Source organism: Ornithodoros turicata, chromosome 7, assembly GCF_037126465.1.
Source record: "Ornithodoros turicata isolate Travis chromosome 7, ASM3712646v1, whole genome shotgun sequence".
Classification (NCBI taxonomy): Eukaryota; Metazoa; Arthropoda; class Arachnida; order Ixodida; family Argasidae; genus Ornithodoros; species Ornithodoros turicata.
Window position 1 is genome coordinate 49,339,919 of NC_088207.1, and position 21,720 is coordinate 49,361,638.

Genomic DNA, 21,720 nt, shown 5'->3' on the forward strand with positions numbered 1-21,720 from the left:
CACCTTTTGAAGAGCAGAAGAGGATAAGATCGTACGTTATAAAGTCTGGCATCGGTGCTACTCTGTGGTTCATTGCACTCGTGGCGTGGATTGTCATTTTTCAAACGAAGAGGGCTGAGTGGGGTGAAGTTGGTGACCGCCTGTCGTTCATAACTCCCACTGGCATTCCATAACACGCGTACTGTCGTATAAGCTTTGGAACACGTTCGACGGTCCGGCTTTCCTGTGTGCATTGAACTGACTTGTTCACGTGAATATGCGAGGTGTTCGCAAACCTTCTAGGGGTCGTAATTTCGCGCAAAAGGAGACAGCATGCTGTAATAAACTGCATTTGACTCTTTATTTGACATTGTAACCAATGCATGGGGTTGAAATATGTTTATTGTGATATGAAGGGAAAGGTTAGCCCGACTACGATCGTCTTGCTGTTCCTCTAAGCAGATGGGGTTCATGTTCAGTGAGCGTAGAGGCGGCATGCACACCTGGACAACGTGCTGATGTAACGTACCCAAGCCTCGTTGAGAAGTGGTTCTCTAGAAACGAAAGGAGAGTTTTGTAACACATTGTATACATAATCGCTTCTCTGCGCCAATGCTTACTGGGCAAATGCTACACTTTGTGGACATTTTGTGAAAGCATCCATAAAAGCTTGAAGCTCTTCCAGAGTCCATCGTGCGGAACGGCACGGTTCAATTATCTGGAATGGATTCAATTGAATAGCCCAACATAACTATATAATAAGTAAATATAAATGCGTATAAAGCTTTTGTGTCCCGCTACCGTGGCAATACCTTTTCAACGAGATCCACAAAGAAGTCTCTCAGTTCTTTGCTGTGACTCAATCCATTGGCAATGTTCACCAGCATTCTTGTGAATGACTACAACGAAAATAGCAGCCACCAAAACATAAGCCCACCTGGGTGATGATAAAGCATCACACCCTACGATACCCTGGTGTGACTGATTAAGGGGACACTGTACCCACAGCTAAGTATATTACACTTCAACATTGGCTACAGTCCCTTAAGAATATCTCGAGTTCATATTTAGAAGCTTGTTCAAAAATCTATTACCTTGAAGCTGGAGTCTATGTTTTGCATGGTGTGCTTCGAAACACGATTCCACAGGGCAAACGCTATGTCTTCTCTAAGTTTATCGAGATGGTCTTTGTCCAAGAGCGTTTTCACTTCCCTCAGGTTATGAAGGAAATCTTTGTCTATTTCCAACTCAGACTCGTCATCCTTGCCACCTGCAAAATGGTCATTATATTTTTTCCGAGTGCAGGAGCGCTGCAGGACTATTCCTCGTAATTTTATACCCTGGGACTTGCAGCTCCAAGCGTTGATCATGTCGTTTGCGCAAAATATAAAGTCGTCGAGGGAGAGGTAGTGCAACTTTTTCTTCCCAGTTTCGAAGCGGTTGTGGGTGATGTAAACGACAGCGGCGTACTTCCTGAAATTAGAAAATTTAATGTTCTTAACCGTGCATGCTTCAGGACAGTCTACCCTGGTAGAACAGCCACGGTTCATTAAGTATTGAGAGTTTCTAGTTCCAGACTGTCATCTAACTTTTCTGTCCGTGTACGTACATTATCTGTTTCCTCTAACCTGGACAAATGAGCAAGACTCGGGGGTGGGGTGGGGGGAAAGAGCAAGGATCGAAATATCGCAGTCCGCGGAAAAGCCACGCAGCAGCAGTTGTATTACTTTGCCAAATCTTCTGGTAATAAGAAGTGCGTCCGAATGTTTTTCAGGAGTGGGCCTTGCAGTTCTTCGACAGCTTTGTAGACTGTCTTTATGTTGTCAAACTGCAGAGAAACATGGAATGAGCAATATTAGAGACATATAAGATCAAAGAATGTTCTGTTTTTACTTTCTTCGTGACTCACTATCCCACCTGCCTTCTACAGCTTTTGATATCAACTCCTGTTCTTTCACTAACTTCGTCCAGGTCTTTCCGGTTGCGAGATGAAAGTTTTTTACCGAGGAATTCCCGAACAACACTGTTGTTGAAGTCATAGTACCTGTAAGTGCATAGACAGGGTTGTACAAACATCTTAAACTCACGTGTGGCGTACTTTTCTATTAACATTTCTTGCGTTTCTGGCATAAGCTGGAATGTCCACTGTTCAGCAAGATGAACTGGGCTATGCAACAGTCGCTCGAGCATTTGAAGTGTCCTGTAGTGATCTATTACGTCACTTTTTAGGAGTTCCAAAGGTATTTCTGACTCCTTCATGCCTTGATTTCTGTGGATGGCTGCTGCAGCATCCTGAGCTTAAATATAAATTTGTATTCATTAATACAGCAGCTCAGAAAGTGCCATGCAAGATATAATGTCTTGAGCCAATGTTATCGCAAAATTACCAGAATATCCTTCTAGCCATAACTGGAACACATCAGGATCTATCAAGGTGTTGTTTCCAACAAGGACGTCTATTTCAACGACCGACGCAGGATTCATTTCAAGTTGCACTCTTTTACAAAAGGGTAAAAACGATGTTGTGCACCGATCCTCACTGCTCCCTAAAACGTAGGTTCACGTTCATGGCTGTGCTTCAGTGAAGTTTCAGATAAATAAACCCATGCGCGAAAAAGCGACCGCTGCAGCCGCTGACCACCTGACTGGGCTGCAGCAGACGCCCAAACAACGACCCAGACCACAATAAAGGTTGCTACATTCATGGTTGACTTTTCCTGACTCACTAAATAACAATCTCCGCAATGATTAAAGTACTGCCACTAGTTAATAATTGCACACAACCTTAAATTTTAGTCACGTGACTGCTATCATTTCCGGACAATAAGCAATAAGCACCGAAAGCAGAGAGACGCCATTGCAGTTTCATTTGCGCGATATCTTTTTTGTCTCTTCGAAACGCTGTTAAGACGTCAACTCGGTCAGAGATGTGAGTGAATAGCGAAGTGTAAAGAACAGATATCGTGAACATGTCCTCAAGGCCGTTCAGGGGTGGCGGTCGAAGGGGCAGGAGCTTCTTTCCGCGTGGCGGTGGGTTTCGTGGCCGCTTCAACAGCCGGGGAGGAGGTCGCAACAAGCGGTTCGATGAGCGAAGCGAGCGTACATATTACAAAGATAAATATAAATCCAGATCGAGATCAAGATCGAGATCCCGATCAATATCATCGAGGTCTCGTTCTCGATCACACTCGAGGTCGCGGTCCCGCTCAAGCTCCCGTTCCAGGTCGCGCTCCCAGCATAGGGACTCCAGATCGAGGAAATACCCATCGAAAAAAGAGCTTCACCAGGTGAGTATGGTTCCAAACGAGTGTTCACTTGGCGACACCAAAGGAAAAAAAAAGAAAAAAACATGCAAGCTTCACTTAAACCGAATAACACGCGATGACATTTAAAAGTCGCTCACGTAGCACAGATGGCCGCTACTGCGTGTAAAGCATACGTGTACGATTTTGACAATGGACGCATCAGTTGTAGGTTGCCCCACAGAATAACGCATAATGTTTCTTACGCACAGTTTGGTAACTAAAGCCAGTAACGCCAGTTTCTCTTTTTTTCTTTTGTGGTTCGTAGGTTTAGACATTTGTTGCGCACACTCAGTTGAAGTTCTGAATTTACCTTTTTTTTTCACAAGCTTGCACAGTCAGTCAACGATGCTATCGCTGCCAAAGAACGTGATGACAGAAGAGATCCGATTGGTGGGGTTGGTGGCGGCGGTCAAAAGCGCCCAGGAACTTCCCAGCGTGGTGAACGACAGTTCTATAATGCATCGCCACCACGCGGAGGCGACAGCCCCTCGGATCCGCCTTATCATTATGGGAAGAGCCGCTTCGACGACGATAACAAGTCGCCCTACAGGAGGGAGTTTGAGGCACTGTCAAACGAACCCCATCACGGCGGCCAGTCCAAAGCAGGGGGTGATTTCCGATCGCAGCTGCTCGAGATGGCAATGAAGGAGAAGCAGAAACTGGGCTTGGACAAGTTGGACTCCCCCCGCGACACCAGTACGGCCCTGAAGGCGATTCAGGGCTACTCCGGAGAAGGAGGGCAGTCCCCGGACTCGGACCGCCCTGAGAGCCCCCCTCCCAACTTGTATGACGACGTACCGAAGCCGTTGTTCCCCATTTCCGAGAAGAGGGGCGGCGCTAGAAGTAAGCCCGACCCCGGAGGGGGCAAGTGGGGAGACAAGTTCACGTCGTCGTTCATGCCCGTCGACGAGCGGAAGAAAGCGCAGGAACCCATTTTCCCCGGGGTGGACGACTACGATCCGAGGATGGAGCAGAAAGATAGTCCCAGGAGGGGGCACCAGACGCACATGACCATTCCGGGGCTCGGTCTGGACGAGAACATCGACGACGAGGAGGCTTTTCTTTATGGGGAGAGCGAGGAGAAAACCCCGTCACGGCCGCGCGAGACCGTGGAAATGAGGCAGGACAAACGGGACTATGGAATGGACGACAGGGTTTCGTCTGGGAGCTTGGAATCGTGGTCGTCGCAGTCGCGTTACACACGAGCGCAGTCCCCGGAACTGAGGGGACAGCAGAAGGGGGGCTCGCGGACGCTGCTGCACAGAGCAGAGAAGGCAGAGTCCTCGCACATGCAGGGCCGGCCGGACAGGCCCGAGAGGGAAGACAGTTGGAACCTGGGTCGACCGGAACACAGGTCGCAGAACAGGCTGGACGCCCTGGACCCTAGAAATGTGGACCGAATGGACAGACCGGAACCTCGTGCACAGAGCCGGTTTGACAGCTTCGAACCGCAGTCCCAGTGTCGGCAAGATAAGTCTCCGGACCGCTCGGACCTGACAATCGATCTCAACCTAAAGTTTGACCGCAGAAGGCCGGGCCAGCAAGAGCCATTGCTCAGAGAGGACGACAAGCTGTTCCGCGACAGTCGACCTTCGCATCTTCAGCGAAAACAGTCCTTGGATGACGGAGACGATCTGCCGGGGCCCCGACGGCCAAGTCGCCGGCGGAGTCGCACTCCGGACTTGTCACCGCCGCGGCACTTGTCTCCTCCGCGACGTCCCGTTGCACAGTTTAGCAGCGATCCATCGATCGAAGAAATGAAGCAGGAACTAATGCAACTTAAGATGATGCTCAATAAGGAGAAAGCGGGTATTCCAGGTAGGTTCTCACCCCCCCATGACAACGTATTTTCAGTATGCTTATTGATTCGCTTACGCTTTGATTGATTCGATTGATTTGATTTGATTGATTCGCTCACTCAGATGAACACTCGGAGAGGAAGAGGCTGCGTTCCCCATCTGGCAGCGACTCCTACCTCCGCGGCGACCGCAGCCCAAGTCCCGGCAAGCGGCGTCGCGGCGGTTACTCACCGGAACACCGTCGGTACAATTCGCCCCCGTCCCACTACCGCAACAGGAGCCCCACGGATTACCGCCGCCCCAGCCCGCCTTCCCGCCGGAGTGACCGCAGCCCGTACTACCGCAGCCCTCCGAGGCGTTACTCCCCGTCCCCCGTCAACAGCCTGTCCCCGGTGTCGGACCGATCGCACGGTCGCCGCCGCAGCTGGTCGAAGAGTCCTCCTCCGCGCTCGCGCCGCAGCGTGAGCCCGAGGTCGTGGAGCCGGGACAGCCGCTTACAGCAGACGTCCGACGTCCCCGCGCAGCAGACGTTCTATAACGAGGTGAATGTTTCGCAGCCCTACTATGAAGCCGGGAACCCTCCCGTCCCGATGGCTGGGCACATTCCCGACCTGTCCGTTCCCCCGCCGACCTACGGGGCTCCTGGCATGCAGCCGCCGAACCCGTACTACGGTTATCAGGCGCCCGTGCCCCCAAACTTCTTATTTCCACCGCCAGCCATAGCGCCGGTGCAGTTGCAGCAGCCACAGCAACAACAGCAGCAGCAAGCGCAGCAGCAAGCGCAGCAGAAGCAGGCTGGTCCACGGTCTAACCTGAGGGTTGTGCCACTGCAGAGAACGTCGGCTCAGGTGTCTCAACTGAATGCCCCGATGGCAACTCAGGGTCAAACCGTGAAAATGGAGAAACAGTCGCCTGTCAGGGAGGTGAAGGAAGAGCGGAAGGTGCTCATCCCAAGCCCAGAAGCTAAGCCGTGCATCAACTCTGAAGAGTTGGACAATTACCTGAGGCTGGTAGAATTAAAGGACAGTCAACGCGACCGCCTGAATCTGCTCAAACAGGAGATGGTGAGGTTGGGCAAGATTCAGAACGAAATCATGCGACGAAAACAGCACGAAAGGTAACGTACCTCGCGAGCTCTCCGCGTGTTCCCGTTGCACCCACACCTACCCCTGGAAGCGATGGTAAATGTTCGTAATGTCGTTACTTCGTTGTTCAGGGATGGCCACAAGGATCCCTTCCTTCTGGAGAGCAGCTCTCTGTACGAGGACGTGAAGAAACAGGTGCTGGAACTGAACAACGTGATGGAAGAGACGTCGAGAAAGATATACCGCATTCCGCAGAAGGTTAAGATGGACGCGTTAAAGAGGAAACAGGAACGTGAGGTGAGGATGCTTGTCGATGTGGAGCGTAATTTAAGGAGCTGCACTAAAGTGAATCACCTTCCAGGCTGCCGATGACAGCGGAGACTCGTCTGGAATAAGATTCATTTACGAAGACCCCCGTGACCATTGGTGCCAGTCATGCAACACTATTGTTGCCAATGTGAATGAGATTTTCAAACATCTCCACAGTGACAAACACAAAGAGGTGAGGGTTTTTGTATCCTCGGTATGCAGTGGGTGTTGAACCTGGTGGTTGGGAAAATTGATGACAAATACCTTGGCCGCTACATCTGAGAAGTTCAGAAACGTGACGGAACAGTCTTGGGTTTGGTCATGAAATGTTTTAGAATTTCTCGATTATCGGTTACTATGGGCAAGTGCTTTACTGCGGCACAACTTGAGCATCATTGATACAACGGTGACACTCTATTGGCAGTTGGATGCGCAGGTTATCGAGTTCCCGCTGCAAAGTTTTTCTGTGTTCCTCACTATGACGGGGCTCGTTGATTCCTTCCACCAACTGCAAACGAAAAGCAGTGGAAACATACCATGTTGTTTGGGCCTCACCTTCTTGTTGTATATTGCTAATGAGAAGTATACTAAGTTGCAAATGTCTTGCACATGCCTATTTTTACACCATACTCTTTCTTTTTTTTATATATATCTAAGTACCTTTATTTCCCTCGCCAGATGTGCGATTCAGATGTGTAATTCAAGGGCACGTACGCAGTGATGTAATAGCTGCGCCAAACTGCTCAAAGGAGCCAACACTGGGGGCCGGGCAACAGTAAAAGATAAGATCTCCCCAACCAGAAGGATTAAGAACATGACAGGATGGAAGATGCTGGTCCCATCACTATCACTCCTCATTTATAAACCGTAGACGTGTTTCCGTGCTGCGTTGCTCTAATGTGTCGCTGGTGTCACATGACTTCAATGATGTGATAATGCGAGAGATTGCGGGAACGTTCGTAATAGAGCAACATTTAGTTGGTGTTGTGGAACAAGGAACTGGAAATAAATATTGGACACGTTCAGCCTATGTGATTGTAGCATGATGCGAAAGCACAGTGGACGAATTGCGCGTGGAAATAACTAAAAAGCACACATAGTACATTTCCACCAGTAATCTAGCTTAGGCATTTTCTTGAGCTGTTTCTTTTATATTTGGCACTGTAAGAGTGCAAAAAATATCGGTGCAAAATCAGTGCATATCAGTGCAAGAAATGACTAATGAAATATTCTTCACAGCGATCTATAGTTTCCTTCTTTCAATTCAATTCTGCATTATAATCCACATGAAACATTTCGAATGTTCACACCGCACTGTCGCTGTTTGCAAATATTGTTGAAAATCTTGGTCTGAATTTTGTCATTACACATTAGATACTTCAGCAGACTTCAGGCATGACAATCGTTACAAGGAGTAACGATTGGCTTCCACTTTGGCTTAGGCGACCACATCTACATTGCTCTTTTGTAACTATGTTAAAAATAACGTATACAGTTGAACCTCTCAATAACGAACGTCGATTTAACGAAATCCTCTGTTTAACGAAAAATTTCCGTTGCACGAACGCATCCCTATAGACGCCAATGTATTTTTGCATTCGATTTAACGAAATACATTCGTTTGGTCACCTCTATTTAACGAAATCTCTGGGCTCTTCTGCGCGTGTCTTTCCCCTTCACCACGAAGAAAAGGAGGAGAAACCTTCCCTCTCTGATGTCCTTACGCGAGTTTTCGTTGGTTACTTCGGTTGTCACGTGCTGTAGGCACGAGCGTGCCGACATATGCGTCTCCGCTCTCCGCTCCGCCGCCGGTAATCGTTGCGCCGACGCCACCGACGCTGTTTCGAAACCGGCGGGAGGGTCTCTTCGCACCTGTTTTCGGACAAGAAAGCACGCATTGCTGACATCTCGCGAAGTCTAATTTGCTTGTGTTGATGAAGACGACAGTACGTTGCGGTTTTGTGCTTTTTCATTACTTGTTTTTGTTCGCGCCGCTGATGCTGACGGTGGTAAAGTGGGCATGATGCCGCTGCCGTTCAAGGTTCCATCTGCGCAGACGTCTACGTGACATGTACCCGTTTCTCGTTCTTTTCGGCGGTGTACGGTTGTTCTTTCCGGACGTCATGAGTGCAAGTGAACCAACCAAGAAACTTCAATACGCGATCGCGTAGGAGAAAGCAGTCGAGGTCATCCGGAGTTACGAAGGTTATGAATGCTCAGAACGATATTGTGCACAAATTACGCGTTACCTAGCGTTATGTAATGAATAAAGCTTGATATTTTGTGCCCTTCTTACCTTAGTACCTGTTTTATGACAAATGACGTTTTGCGGTACGCGCGGCGCTGGTAGTGCGGCGGCCATCTTTGTTTAACTTGGCGTGTTCCATTTAACGAATATCTCGATTTAACGAAATAAAGAGCCAGCATTTACAAATTCGTTATATAGAGGTTCAACTGTATATATATCTGCTCCGAAGCACGGAAGCGGATTTTTTCCTGCTCCCGAAGGTGCTCCAAAACGGCTTGGGCCAATCACATCACTGAGTATGCTTTTGCATGGAGAAGAGTCAGTCGTATTTGCAGAGGCTTAGAATTAGAAAAAAAAAGTATGATGCATATTTTAGCCTTACGTGCATTTGCACTCGTCTCTTCATGTCAACTGATTGGAAGTTGGCACAAAAAATTTCTGTGCCACAAAATCATGTGGTACGTCTCTCGCCTTAATGATAAGAGCTGTTGCATTGATGTCACAGACTATACCAACGCACGAGCGTCCCTGGGCGGAGATCGAAAAGCCACAACCACCATCGAAGTCGTACCAGCGTACAATTGTCACAAACTTGAAGGGTTAGTGTAACAGTTCACTGAGAACAGTGAGCCGGCTCATGGTCAGATCCTGCTTGAATCTTCTAGGTGTTCAGTTCATGGTTGGGATGTCTGGCTACTACTGCAAGTTGTGTAAGGTGATGAGCGGTGACTCCGCCATGGCACGCAATCACCTCTTCAGTACAGAGCACAACCAGAATTATACGGTGAGAGATGTTTAGCGGGCATGAAAATGAGTTGTGTACAAGGAGCTTATGTAGAGAGCACCGCCAATCTATACAAATACACCTAGTACTATATGAATATCCTGACTTCATGTCTGTGGACGTATTCGGTCACAAGTTGTGAATTATACTATATTCCCGATACTAACGTTACAAACTTACGGAAGCTGTATCCGTGAGAACTTGTGGTTCTACTTTTAGCATATGACTGGCAAATGAGACATGGTTTCAGAGACATGAATCTGGGGTTTCATCTAACTCTCCGTCGCTATTAAAAGGATCGTTCCAAATTGCCCATTTAAATGCGATTAGTCGTGACCATGAGGATTTTAATGACACCTGGGGATGTGAGGTTGGCTTCAACGTGTTGTGGAGTCTCTTTTAGTGTTCTTTATGAACTTTTAGAACTTTATGAACGGTACGTTTCGAGTCTACGTGCATGCGTAGTTAGCACCTGCATATTCTATTCCTGCGGGTCTCAATCTGAATTGACTTCCACAGAAGTTTATTCTCCTGAATCCTTTCTACGAGAGGAGGTGGAAGATGGAGCGTGACGTTGCCTTGGCTCACTCTGTGAAAGAGAAGATAAAAGACAAACCTTCGGTTCCAACGTCTCCATCTACCTCCATGGAGCAACCGAGAACGAGCAACACCAAGAGCAACAAAGACGAGAAGCAAGAACGCATCCGCAAGAAGAGCGAGGAGCTCCTGCGTGCCGAGCGAGAGAGCGCAAAGTCTGTAAAGGAGCTGGACGATGAGGCACCCCCCTCGCGGAGCACCGGTTCGAAAGACAAGTCCAAGGAGAAGGCCGGAATTAAGCTGAAGCTCCTGAAGGGCCAGAAGACGCAAAAACCCGCCAAGCCAAGTCCCGTAGTGATCATTGGCAAGGCACCCTGTTTCCGGCCGTCTTTTTTATCGGGTAAGAAGGCAACGGCTCCTTCCGTTGCCAAAAAAGAAGCACCAGTTACGTACGGCCCCGCCCTGCCTCCGGACATGATGCAGGCAGTGGCTCGAGAAGAGATGCCACAGGATGTCAAGAACACTGTAGTTGGCCCCGTTCCAGTTGGCCCCGCTCCTGTCGGCCACGTTCCTGTTGGGCACGTTCCTGTTGGCCCCGTTCCCGTCGGCCCCGCTCCTCTTGGCCCGGCTCCTGTTGGCCCCGCTCCTGTTGGCCCCGCTCCTAAACAGCCAGACCTTTTGGACGTACCATTGCCAGTATGTGCTGCTGGACCCAGGAAGCCAAAGCAGCTGAAATCTGGAGTGGTTGAGAAGAAAGTTGAGAGGTTTAGACCAATGACAGAGGAGGACCTTGACCTTCAACTTTTGGGAATCGAAAGGGATGACGTGGAACCGATTGCGCCCGTGAAACCTCCGCCTGCTGTGGTGGCGAAGGAGAGTGAAAATGTGTCACAAGTGCCCATGGATCTGGAGGACTCTGGGGATACTGAGAAAGGTAAATCTTGAGTTGGTGCTTTTGGGTCAGGGATGCTTTGTGGCTCATCTGTGATGGTGCTGCACTTTGAGACATCAGTATTGTATTGTAGGCATAGGAAAAATTTGTACTACTGCTGCTCTGTAGTAAGGTTTTCATGTTAACCTGCCACATAGCACCCCTGATTTTTTTTTGAAAATATTCTCAAGAGCATTCTTTGTCGAGGACATTTCTACAAGCCCAGTGAGGGAAACCCATTAACGGACTTGTATCTCTCTATCTGTCGTATCTTTTACGAAATAAGTGTTCAGTTTGTATATTGTTTGACATTCCAGATCATATTTCAACATTTTGTATTATGATTTCATGCACATTTCATGTATGGCTCATACCGAATTGTTTGTTTCCTGATATTGACAACGCGTGCACACTAGTTCTGTAATTTTTTTGTGGTCACACGCGCAGTGTTGCCCAACTGCTTTCGTTTTGTTGTGTGTTGCACAATCGTTTGAAAATGCTTCACTGCTAGGAGGATGTCCGTTACACGATACGTTTATGCACACAGATGAAATACACTAACCGTACTGAAAACAATTGTTCCAGCTGTGGAATGTTCAGCTGCTCAATCAGTCAGTAAAGATTGCACTGTTCCCATGGAGATTGAAGACGCTGGTGCTCTGAAGGCACCAAAGCCAATCCACATTGGCGGGACAAACCCACCACCTAGCGGTGGTGTGACACAAAGCACTCTGCCACAGGGAAACGTAACATTGTCGGGAAACAGTGGTGCTGGTGTTAACGTGTCTCCTGCCACGAACGCAACAGTGACATTAAAAACGGCTCATGTGCCGGTCAGTACTGCTGAAAGTAGCCTTGATCCAGGCGCAAAAGTAACGGAGCAAAACGTGAAACAGGTTTCGAGCGTAGCAACAGTTCAACTTCAAGACACGTTGAGTGCGAATGCAGCTACCATTGTTGGTGTCTTGAAGACAGAGCCTGTTGGAAAACAGACCACTGATAAATCGGAAAGTGGAGCAGAAACGATACGAGATGCTTCTGGAGATGTGGTTACTCCGATTGTTGGCTTTGAACGTGGCAAGCCTGTAGTCGTGAAAAGGACTGTTACCCCAGATGTCTCGTCGCAACAGGGTTCAAAGGATGGTGGTGCAGAGGTCCCCAGTGCATCAGCTGGACTTTCTGCCATAGAATTTCCACCAGCCAGCAGTACAAATATGGAAGAGCAAGTTCAGGTTGCTGATAGTGGTAAAAATATAACTGGTGCCACTGAAATTATCCCATGTACACCTGTTGAAGGATGTGTTACTAAAAAGATGGAGCAGGTAGATGAAACACAAAACATACATGTCAAGGTGGTGGTGGACTCAGCTAAGGAGTCTAGTTTGCTGGTAGGGAGCGCTAGTAATGGTGCTCAAGAGAACAGCCTTGCAGTGGAGCGTGGAAATGTAGCCACACAATCTGCTGGTGATTCTGGAACAGCTCCTCAGCAACCGGATGTACCTGCCCCTTTGACACTTGACATAAAACAGGACAGCCCTGTTTTATCCGCACCTTGTGTGCCTGAACATGTACACAAAGAAGAATGTGATGCAGGCAGTGTAGAAACAGCAGCACCAACTGCAGGCCAGCCTGAGGAAACTCCCCACCTTCAAGAAATGCCTACCCAATCGGTGCCTGACATAAAAACTACCAACTCTGTTCCACCTATAACTTATTTGCCTGCAGCAGCACCAACTGCAGGCCAGCCTGTGGAAACTCCTCAGCTTCAAGAAATGTCTACCCAATCGGTGCCTGACATTCAAAATACCAACTCTGTTCCACCTGTAACTTGTTTGCCTGCAGCAGCACCAACTGCAGGCCAGCCTGTGGAAACTCCTCAGCTTCAAGAAATGTCTACCCAATCGGTGCCTGACATTCAAAATACCAACTCTGTTCCACCTGTAACTTGTTTGCCTGCGGCAGCACCAACTGCAGGCCAGCCTGTGGAAACTCCTCACATTCAAGAAATGTCTACCCAATCGGTGCCTGACATAAAAAATACCAACTCTGTTCCACCTGTAACTTGTTTGCCTGCAGCAGCACCAGCTGCAGGCCAGCCTGTGGAAACTCCTCACCTTCAGGAAATGTCTACCCAATCGGTGCCTGACATAAAAAATACCAACTCTGTTCCACCTATAACTTGTTTGCCTGCAGCAGCACCAACTGCAGGCCAACCTGTGGAAACTCCTCACATTCAAGAAATGTCTACCCAATCGGTGCCTGACATAAAAAATACCAACTCTGTTCCACCTATAACTTGTTTGCCTGCAGCAGCACCAACTGCAGGCCAGCCTGTGGAAACTCCTCACCTTCAAGAAATGTCTACCCAATCGGTGCCTGACATAAAAAATACCAACTCTGTTCCACCTGTAACTCGTTTGCCTGCAGCAGCACCAACTGCAGGCCAACCTGTGGAAACTCCTCACATTCAAGAAATGTCTACCCAATCGGTGCCTGACATAAAAAATACAAACTCTGTTCCACCTATAACTTGTTTGCCTGCAGCAGCACCAACTGCAGGCCAACCTGTGGAAACTCCTCACCTTCAAGAAATGTCTACCCAATCGGTGCCTGACATAAAAAATACCAACTCTGTTCCACCTGTAACTTGTTTGCCTGCAGCAGCACCAGCTGCAGGCAAGCCTGTGGAAACTCCTCACATTCAAGAAATGTCTACCCAATCGGTGCTTGACATAAAAAGTACCAACTCTGTTCCACCTATAACTTGTTTGCCTGCAGCAGCACCAACTGCAGGCCAGCCTGTGGAAACTCCTCAGCTTCAAGAAATGTCTACCCAATCGGTGCCTGACATTCAAAATACCAACTCTGTTCCACCTGTAACTTGTTTGCCTGCAGCAGCACCAACTGCAGGCCAGCCTGTGGAAACTCCTCAGCTTCAAGAAATGTCTACCCAATCGGTGCCTGACATTCAAAATACCAACTCTGTTCCACCTGTAACTTGTTTGCCTGCAGCAGCACCAACTGCAGGCCAGCCTGTGGAAACTCCTCACATTCAAGAAATGTCTACCCAATCAGTGCCTGACATAAAAAATACCAACTCTGTTCCACCTGTAACTTGTTTGCCTGCAGCAGCACCAGCTGCAGGCAAGCCTGTGGAAACTCCTCACATTCAAGAAATGTCTACCCAATCGGTGCTTGACATAAAAAATACCAACTCTGTTCCACCTATAACTTGTTTGCCTGCAGCAGCACCAACTGCAGGCCAGCCTGTGGAAACTCCTCACCTTCAAGAAATGTCTACCCAATCGGTGCCTGACATAAAAAATACTAGCTCTGCTTCACCTACAACTTGTTTGCCAGAACATGTTGTACACAAAGACGAATGTGCTGGTGGTGGTATAACAACAGCAGCACGAACTGCAGGTCAGCTTGGAGAAACTCCCGACCTTCAAGAAATGTCTACCGAATCAGCACCTGACATAAAAAATACTAGCTCTGTTCCACCTGCAACATGTTTGCCTGAAGTTAGCAAACATGGAGCTGAAGAATGTAGTGATAGTGTATCAGTACCTACACCATCAGTAGACAATTCAGAATGTATTGTGGCTCAGGGAGAAACACCTACTCCAATGATCTCTGACATGAAGGATAGCATTCCTGCAAACACATGTGAGGTTGAAGGTACTAGCAGAATGGAAGCTGTATCATCCATGGGTCATTCTGAATACAGTATTAAAGAAACATGTGATGAATTAATGCCAGAAGCTAAGGATGACGCTACTGTGCAGCCAGCACTTTTATTGGAAAATAGTGCAAGCACAGCTGAAGATGGGAACGCCACTAAAAAATTGGAAGGTGTGCCATCAACACCTAACCCTGAACACACCATTAAAGAGCAGGGTATTTGTGTTCCAATAGTATCAGACATGAAGGATAGCGGTGTTGTGAATCATGCTGAAGGTGAGAATGCTGGCAAAATAGAAGCTGTATCCATAGGTGTTTCTGAGCACAATGTCAGTGAACAAGAAATGTGTGACACATTGATGCAGGATACCAAGGATGCCTGCACTGTGCAGTCTACACCTTTACTGGAACATGGTGTAGGCACAGTTGAAGGTGGGAGTGGTGCTGACAAAATGGAAGCCATACCCTCCACAGGAGGCCCTGAAGGTACTGTTCAAGAGCAAGGGGCAGGTGCTCCACTGACGTCAGAACTAGGGGATAGCAGTGTTGTACCTTCGGTACCTCCATTGTCAGACAGTACAGCTATGGATGAAGGAAGTGGTACTTGCAGTATGGACGTTGTACCGCCCACAGATAATTCAGAACAGGTTGCGAAACAGGAAGTGTCCGCAACGTCAACATCCAAGTTGAACGAAAACAGTGAGGTATTATCGTTACCTCCATCCTCTGGAGATAAAATGGGCAACCAAGAAAGTAGCGATAGTGCAATGGAATGCGCCGCTACAACAGATAATTCTCAGTGTTTTTCGCAACAGCAGTCGACCACTCCGTTGGTGTCTGATCCGCAGGATGGCAGTGGTGCACTGTCATCCCGTTCCTTGCCAGAGCAAGTAATAAACGTGGATGACAAAGATAGCAAACGGTCAAACGAAGTTGAAATGAAGTCTGTAGATCAACAAGGAGGTACAGCACATGGTGAGGCTCCTGTTGCAGGAACAGATGCCTCTAAGAGTGACCAGGCAGCTTTAGAAACTGTTGCTGTTGCAAAAGTTTCAACGAGCCCTAGGTCTCTGGACCCTGAAGCTGGCAACCAAGTTGCAGCTGGTGAACCCAGGAGCATGGATGTGCGCAATGAACCGCAAGACGAAAAGGTTCCTAAATCTGTCTCAGGGTCTGACGATAAAGCACAAGATGCCACAGATATAATGTCTGTTGATGACTGTGTCAGAGCATTAGACAGCCTCAACAGCATGGCAACTGGAGCATCTATGGAAGAATCTAGTTACTTTGCGATGCATGGCAAAGAGAGCAGCGACCTTTCACGTGTAGAAACAGCAGTAAAGTCCGAGGACCAGGCAGGAGGAGAGGAAACTTGCATGGACACGTCACAGAATGAATGCTTGATGCCTGATGACCTGTCTGCAGCTGACCAGCCAGGTAAGGGGTAGTCACTGAGGCTACTGGTGGGAGGCTCAAGTGCTGCCTGTACACCAAAAATGTGTGCCATCTTTTTCTCTGTCTCCAACACCGTGTGGGTGTGTGTGTGTTGGAGCCGAAACTGATTGAGTGACAGCGAATATTCATGATGGGCACCTTTGTGTCTTGCAGCCAATTTGCTCTACCGTGGCAGCAAGGTAGAGGAAAATCCAGAAGAAGGTCTGCAGCTGGAGTCCAGCGGCTCGCTGGACTTGGTGAGTTTTCAATTGCCAGCAGTTCATATCATGCTTCGCTTATTAATTAAGAGATAATTCACATTCCAATCTTACATATTGCAACCTGACTCAACTGATCTCCTCTTGTGCACCTCATCGTGATTGTATTTGTACGTGTTCTGGTCGTGCTCACCACCAGGCATGGTTACTGTGACCTCATTAACCGTGACGCTCCGCAAAGGTTGGGAATTTGCCGATCCTGAAGCCTGATTGGCCACTGATTATTTAGTATGTGACGTCACCTAGCTGTGGAGTGGTTAGAATGGGTAACAGTTACGAGCATAGCTATTCATGACAGGTTTACTAATTTTTGCATCCCCCCTCCCCCCAATATCACAGAACAATGCACTGCACCCTGGCAGATTTCCTCACTAAACCTCAGACAATTCAGACTGCAACGTTTGTACGTGGCACTTGATCACAATGCCATGGAGTGCTTTGCATCATAGTGAACTTTTTTAACATGTGTAAATATCCATTTTGCACAGCTAGACAAGAGATCATTTTGTTTCAGGGCTAGGAAAAGGTTGTTTGTCGCGTGCACCAGAACAATCTCGAACCTCATGTTTCACAATGTTGCTTTGATGTCGGGTCGCAAAGGGCTTAGTACCAGTGATTTATCCAGACCACCCCCCCCCTACACCCTCCTACCCCCCCCCCCCCCAAATGTTCAGTGACACCCCCCTAAGTTCTTAGGCAGTGTACCCCATACAGGGGGTGCCGTTGTGATTTCAGCTTTATCGGTAATGATATGTTAAGCTGTAATGACGCAACTATAATAATGACCCCCCCTGTTTTTTCAAACACCCCTCCATGCTTGGGATTCTGGATAAACCACTGCTTAGTATGATGTCAAAATGCAGCACGGTGGTCTGGATGGCCCGGTTAAAAGTAACGTCTAAGCAGACTTCTGTGAAACCTGTGGGTGGAGACTGTTTTCACGTAACCTGTCGGATCTCTTTTTTTTTTTTTTCGTGTGCATCAAAAATGTATTTTTTAAGTGTCCTATGTTTATGGTTGCGTTGTGTAGGACATCTTTGCTTGTGTGAGCACCTACTTTGTGCGGTGGTACGCGTTTTCAACACATGCTGCTATTTCTCCCGTCTGCTCGTTTCACTGTGCCGACTGTGTAACAACAGCACTTAGCAGGAACATGCACCCTATATTCGATACTTTCGCTGCATCGAAGGGAAGTTGGGGGCGACTGGTATTTCCTGTTTTAGCACTCGAGAGAGAGATTTGGATGCTGCTCTGTACCAGCCCACGGTATGATTTCTGCGGACTTGCTGCGGTTGACCTAGCTTTGAAGTGAATCGTTTTTACAGGAGCTACATTGCTGGAATATTGCTGTTCTCCTGCTTCGTATATTTATAAGAAAAAAAGGAAGAATATTTGGCTGAAACGCATTTCTTTTCTAAAGAAGTGAACTAGCAGGAAACTGTCCCCACCAATGATACGGTTGGAAGATTCGTGAGCAACAGGTTGTCAGTGAATATGGTATACTCATATCGCCAAATTAGTTTAGAATCCTTGCGGTGTGTAAGTATCTCTTGCCTTTATCCTTGTACCTTGTGCCATCCACGAGGGATTAATAATAATTAAAAAAAAAAAACTGTTGCGAAGCTTGTTCAGGAGGGGGACGTAGATAACCTGCCATGAAGCCCGACAAATCCACAATGATGGATTTTCTGCATCTTGTGTAAGGCTTGCTGTGGCATGTTGTCTTTCCCCCTCTGAAATATGTATGCTTTCATTCCCCCCCATCTCGTAGAAGATTGAGGCTCGTCTAATCCAGCCTTTCCTTTTTTTCCCTCTCCTGCACATCTGCATGTGCCGATTTGATGTCCGGTAGAATGAAGACAACTCCGTAAAACAGGCATCGCAACTTTCGGGCGTAACGTGTGAAGGCGATGCCGCGGAGGACACTTCGGGTACGTAGATCCGCTATCCTTTTGCCGAGTCGAGCAAATGTTTCGTTGAGGACCTGTCAGAAGAGCGTGAGATGCTGATTTATTTCAAAAGAAGGAACAACGTGAACATAAAGTCTGCGCTCTTGTTGCAATTCGTACTCCTAAAAAATTTCACTCTGAAATGAGTCTTGCAGTGTCAGTGGTTCCTTACATAAGGAGATAAATTTATTGTGTAGATACAGAATGTGTAAAATGTCTTTTCTGTGTCATGTAAGAAATCCGGGAACAGGACATGCGCATAAAGGTATGCAGAAGCGGCTAGAATAGCGTTCGTTCTATAACTCTTAAAAGCTGTATTTGCATACGAATTGTGATAGTTCCATAGCTTACTCAGCATCAACCAGTGGCTGCAAAAGTGTGACCATGTCCTAGCTGAAGATCCATGAAGCTGAAGCTGAAGAGTTTGATCCATATCTAAGCAGCACAGACTGCGGATACCCACATGCCATGCAGGCTTCTGCTTCAGAGAGTACAAAATTCCTGTCCATTGTCTACAGCTTACTGGTAAATATAACTAGGGCCTGACTTTTTAAGGGTTAAACCCGTATCCGCCCGATATTTACCCCCCGTACGAAATCTGTAAAATTCGGGCTTAACCCGAAATCTACCCGAAAACATCCCGGTCGCGTGGCACACTCGTAAGCGTGCATTAGAATAAAGTTTGATAACATTGCTAAACATTAGTTCCATGTTAAGACAAATTTAAGTTAAGACAAGTTAAGACAAAAAAAAAATCACTCGGATACACCCGAATTCCTGACGACAGAATATGCCGTAACGAGATTTAACCCGAATGCACCCGAATTTTCAAACGAAAAATATCACCCGATATTTACTCCCTGAATTTGGCCAAAAATAAAACCCGAAAAAGTCGGGCCCTAGATATAACTGGAGAAGTACCGCGCAACTGGAGGTAGCACCCAACTTTTCCCAGCTTTAAGGGCTTTGCTCGGAAAAGCATCAAGCAGTATACTCCAATTTGATATACAATACTGCCACTGGTCAGTGCTGTGTAGGCTTATGTGAAGCAAGCTGCTCCATTAATAGTCTTCTAATAGTCTTCTTATTAATAGTCTTCTAATCCGGCTGAACCGTTCCACCTTACAGAGAGTAAGATGCAGGACCTGGACTTTGCAGTGGTTGATGAGTGCTCCGAAGATAATGGAGAAGCATGCATGGAAGTGTTGGACGAAGTCACTAACGACGAAGATGGCATTGTGATTGTGATGGACCAAGCTTGAATCATGGCTGTGTGTATTGTGCTGATCATTCTGTAACTGGAACTACTGTTTTTTTTTTCCCTCATATATCTTCCTTGTTCGTTGTCACCATAATTTTACTCTGTCTAATTGCACTCTGTTTTCTCTGTTGGAGGACTCAATAAAGCTTGCAGTGGTGCAAAAAAAAAGCAAGTTGAGTCACTCTTTCATAACTGTGCTATGTTCCGGCCATTGCTATGAAATTATATTATACGGTGCTTTTGGTGCATTCAGCAGGTCAGTGTGCCTTCTCACTTTTGCATAGTAGACAAGCGCATGTGGAGTATGCAGATGTGCGCAGACCATGTTCACTAGCAAAAGGTTTATTTGAAACAACAAACCCGTTGCTAGTGGACGCTGTCCGTGTCTGTCCGTGTCCTCCCTGTGTGTTTGTTGATTATGCTACCGTTGAACCGACACGCTGTACATCATCACTAATTTCTCACTTTTGATTTTGATTCCGGCTTGGTCTACGGATCGTTCCTAATCCTCTTGCAAGGCTGTCTCGCAGTGTCTTGAAATGTTTTTTGGGGTCAACTTAATTTTTGTGTGTGCTTTGTTTGGGATTGGCTTCATGTGCCAAGCTTAAGTGTGCCTGACGACCTTTTTTAAATTTACGACTCAAAAGTGGGTAGGCATGACTAAAGCAACATGCTCACTGCACCACCTGCATTGAAGTATAACCACAATTTATCTTGTTGTTTTCATTTGGAGTTTTGATCATTTGTTATGTCATGCATTTGAGGAAAGGCCCGAGTGGAAGTACTGTAACAAAAACTATGCACCGTGCTGAATCAGCCGTAGAAGATTGGAGTTCTGGCAAGGGCAGAGCCCCTGTTGATGACATTGATGGAAGTCCTGGGTGCGCATATTTTTATGAACCAGGAAATGATCAGGTAAGCCTGTAAATCTGGTACTCACACCCATTCCTTATAGGTATTATTTCTGTGTGTCATCTGTGAGTAAAAATGTTTTTGCACTTCTGCTGTTGAGCGTGTTTTTTTCTTTCTCGGTTGCAACCACCAGTCTTTTCTGCTAATTGGGTCACACCGTTCTACATTTTGCTGCTGGTGCAGCAAAATGCAGAATCAGCTCTTATCCCTGGTGTTGGAAACACTCCTTTTGTGCTGAGAAACAGATTTGAGCCACATGACACAAACAGCGCAACATAATAGCGGGGCAGACCGAGGCACGAGGACGATGCTGAACTTCCAGCTGGTGTTTATCGGCACGAACAATTCTTCAGATACTTCTACCAGAGCCGACCAAGGAACCTGCTTACCAGTTCAGATGCTAGGAATGTTTCTTCCTAAAAGGGGTTGACCGAGGCACGACTCGCACACTTCAGTTCCCAAGTTGTCCGATGATGATTGGCTCTGTTATCTCCCTTTCTCTCAGCCGCTGCAGCGCTGTCTCAGCCGTGCTGGGGAAGTGCTGCAGAGACATTACAAGGCTCCTTGGTCAGTTCTGGTGGAAGTATTTAAGGGAATGTTTGTGCTAATAAACACCAGCTGGAAGTTCAACGTCGTGCCCGTGACTCTCTCGGTCCCGCTGTAAAGTAGTTGTGCCGTTCATATTCTGTACTACCGTAATTTACCGCGTATAAGCCTCACCGCAGGTAAGCCACACTCACAGATAGGCCGCGGGCAACACGATGCGAGTGATTTGTGCGACAAAGGAGACCATAGAGAAGGGCATAAACAGTGTGATCCATACTCCGGGTCGGCATGGTATACAACAAATGAGGCCAGTTCTACTGTTCTACCAAGATCGGATTGTGCCCTTGTTGCGTGTTTTTCACTGATCGACGGGTCAGTGGCCTTCCAGAAGACATGAGTCACTGGCACCACTTTCGTTAACGCTGCTTTGGGGAACGCACCAGAAAGGTCAGTCTACTCGAATGTGGACGCGCCCCTGCTATGCATTGTTGGTGCATTGGCAGAGCGGTGCTGTTCCAGTGACACTGTCGGGCCAGCGTATGGGGAAAATGCTAGGGAAAAATAGGGATCAGATAAGCCGCGCTGGTGGACGAGCCGCAGAGTGTCCGTGAAAAAAATATAAAATAAATAAAAATAAAAATTGTGCATAAGCTGAGGCTAATATGCGTGAAATTACAGT

The 21,720-nt window shown here is 47.4% G+C and overlaps 2 protein-coding genes across 2 annotated transcripts; one reads left to right on the plus strand and one right to left on the minus strand.

Annotated features, from left to right (window-relative positions):
- Nucleotides 1-321: 321 nt before the first annotated feature.
- LOC135401397 (acidic fibroblast growth factor intracellular-binding protein-like) lies at nt 322-2,654 on the minus strand. The gene is made up of 9 exons (XM_064633794.1): nt 2,367-2,654; nt 2,078-2,276; nt 1,897-2,023; nt 1,707-1,807; nt 1,319-1,452; nt 1,074-1,249; nt 792-878; nt 600-697; nt 322-533 (listed from the first exon to the last, which is right to left on the minus strand). Exons 1-9 carry the CDS (start codon nt 2,461-2,463, stop codon nt 455-457), a joined length of 1,098 nt encoding a protein of 365 aa, XP_064489864.1. The 5' UTR covers nt 2,464-2,654; the 3' UTR covers nt 322-454.
- A 158-nt stretch (nt 2,655-2,812) lies between these two features.
- Nucleotides 2,813-19,751, plus strand: LOC135401394 (uncharacterized). Its single transcript, XM_064633789.1, has 12 exons — nt 2,813-3,266; nt 3,611-5,102; nt 5,207-6,200; nt 6,300-6,465; nt 6,530-6,670; nt 9,231-9,324; nt 9,391-9,509; nt 10,029-10,980; nt 11,563-16,098; nt 16,270-16,352; nt 18,226-18,304; nt 19,451-19,751. Exons 1-12 carry the CDS (start codon nt 2,949-2,951, stop codon nt 19,582-19,584), a joined length of 9,108 nt encoding a protein of 3,035 aa, XP_064489859.1. The 5' UTR covers nt 2,813-2,948; the 3' UTR covers nt 19,585-19,751.
- The last annotated feature ends 1,969 nt before the right edge of the window (nt 19,752-21,720 follow it).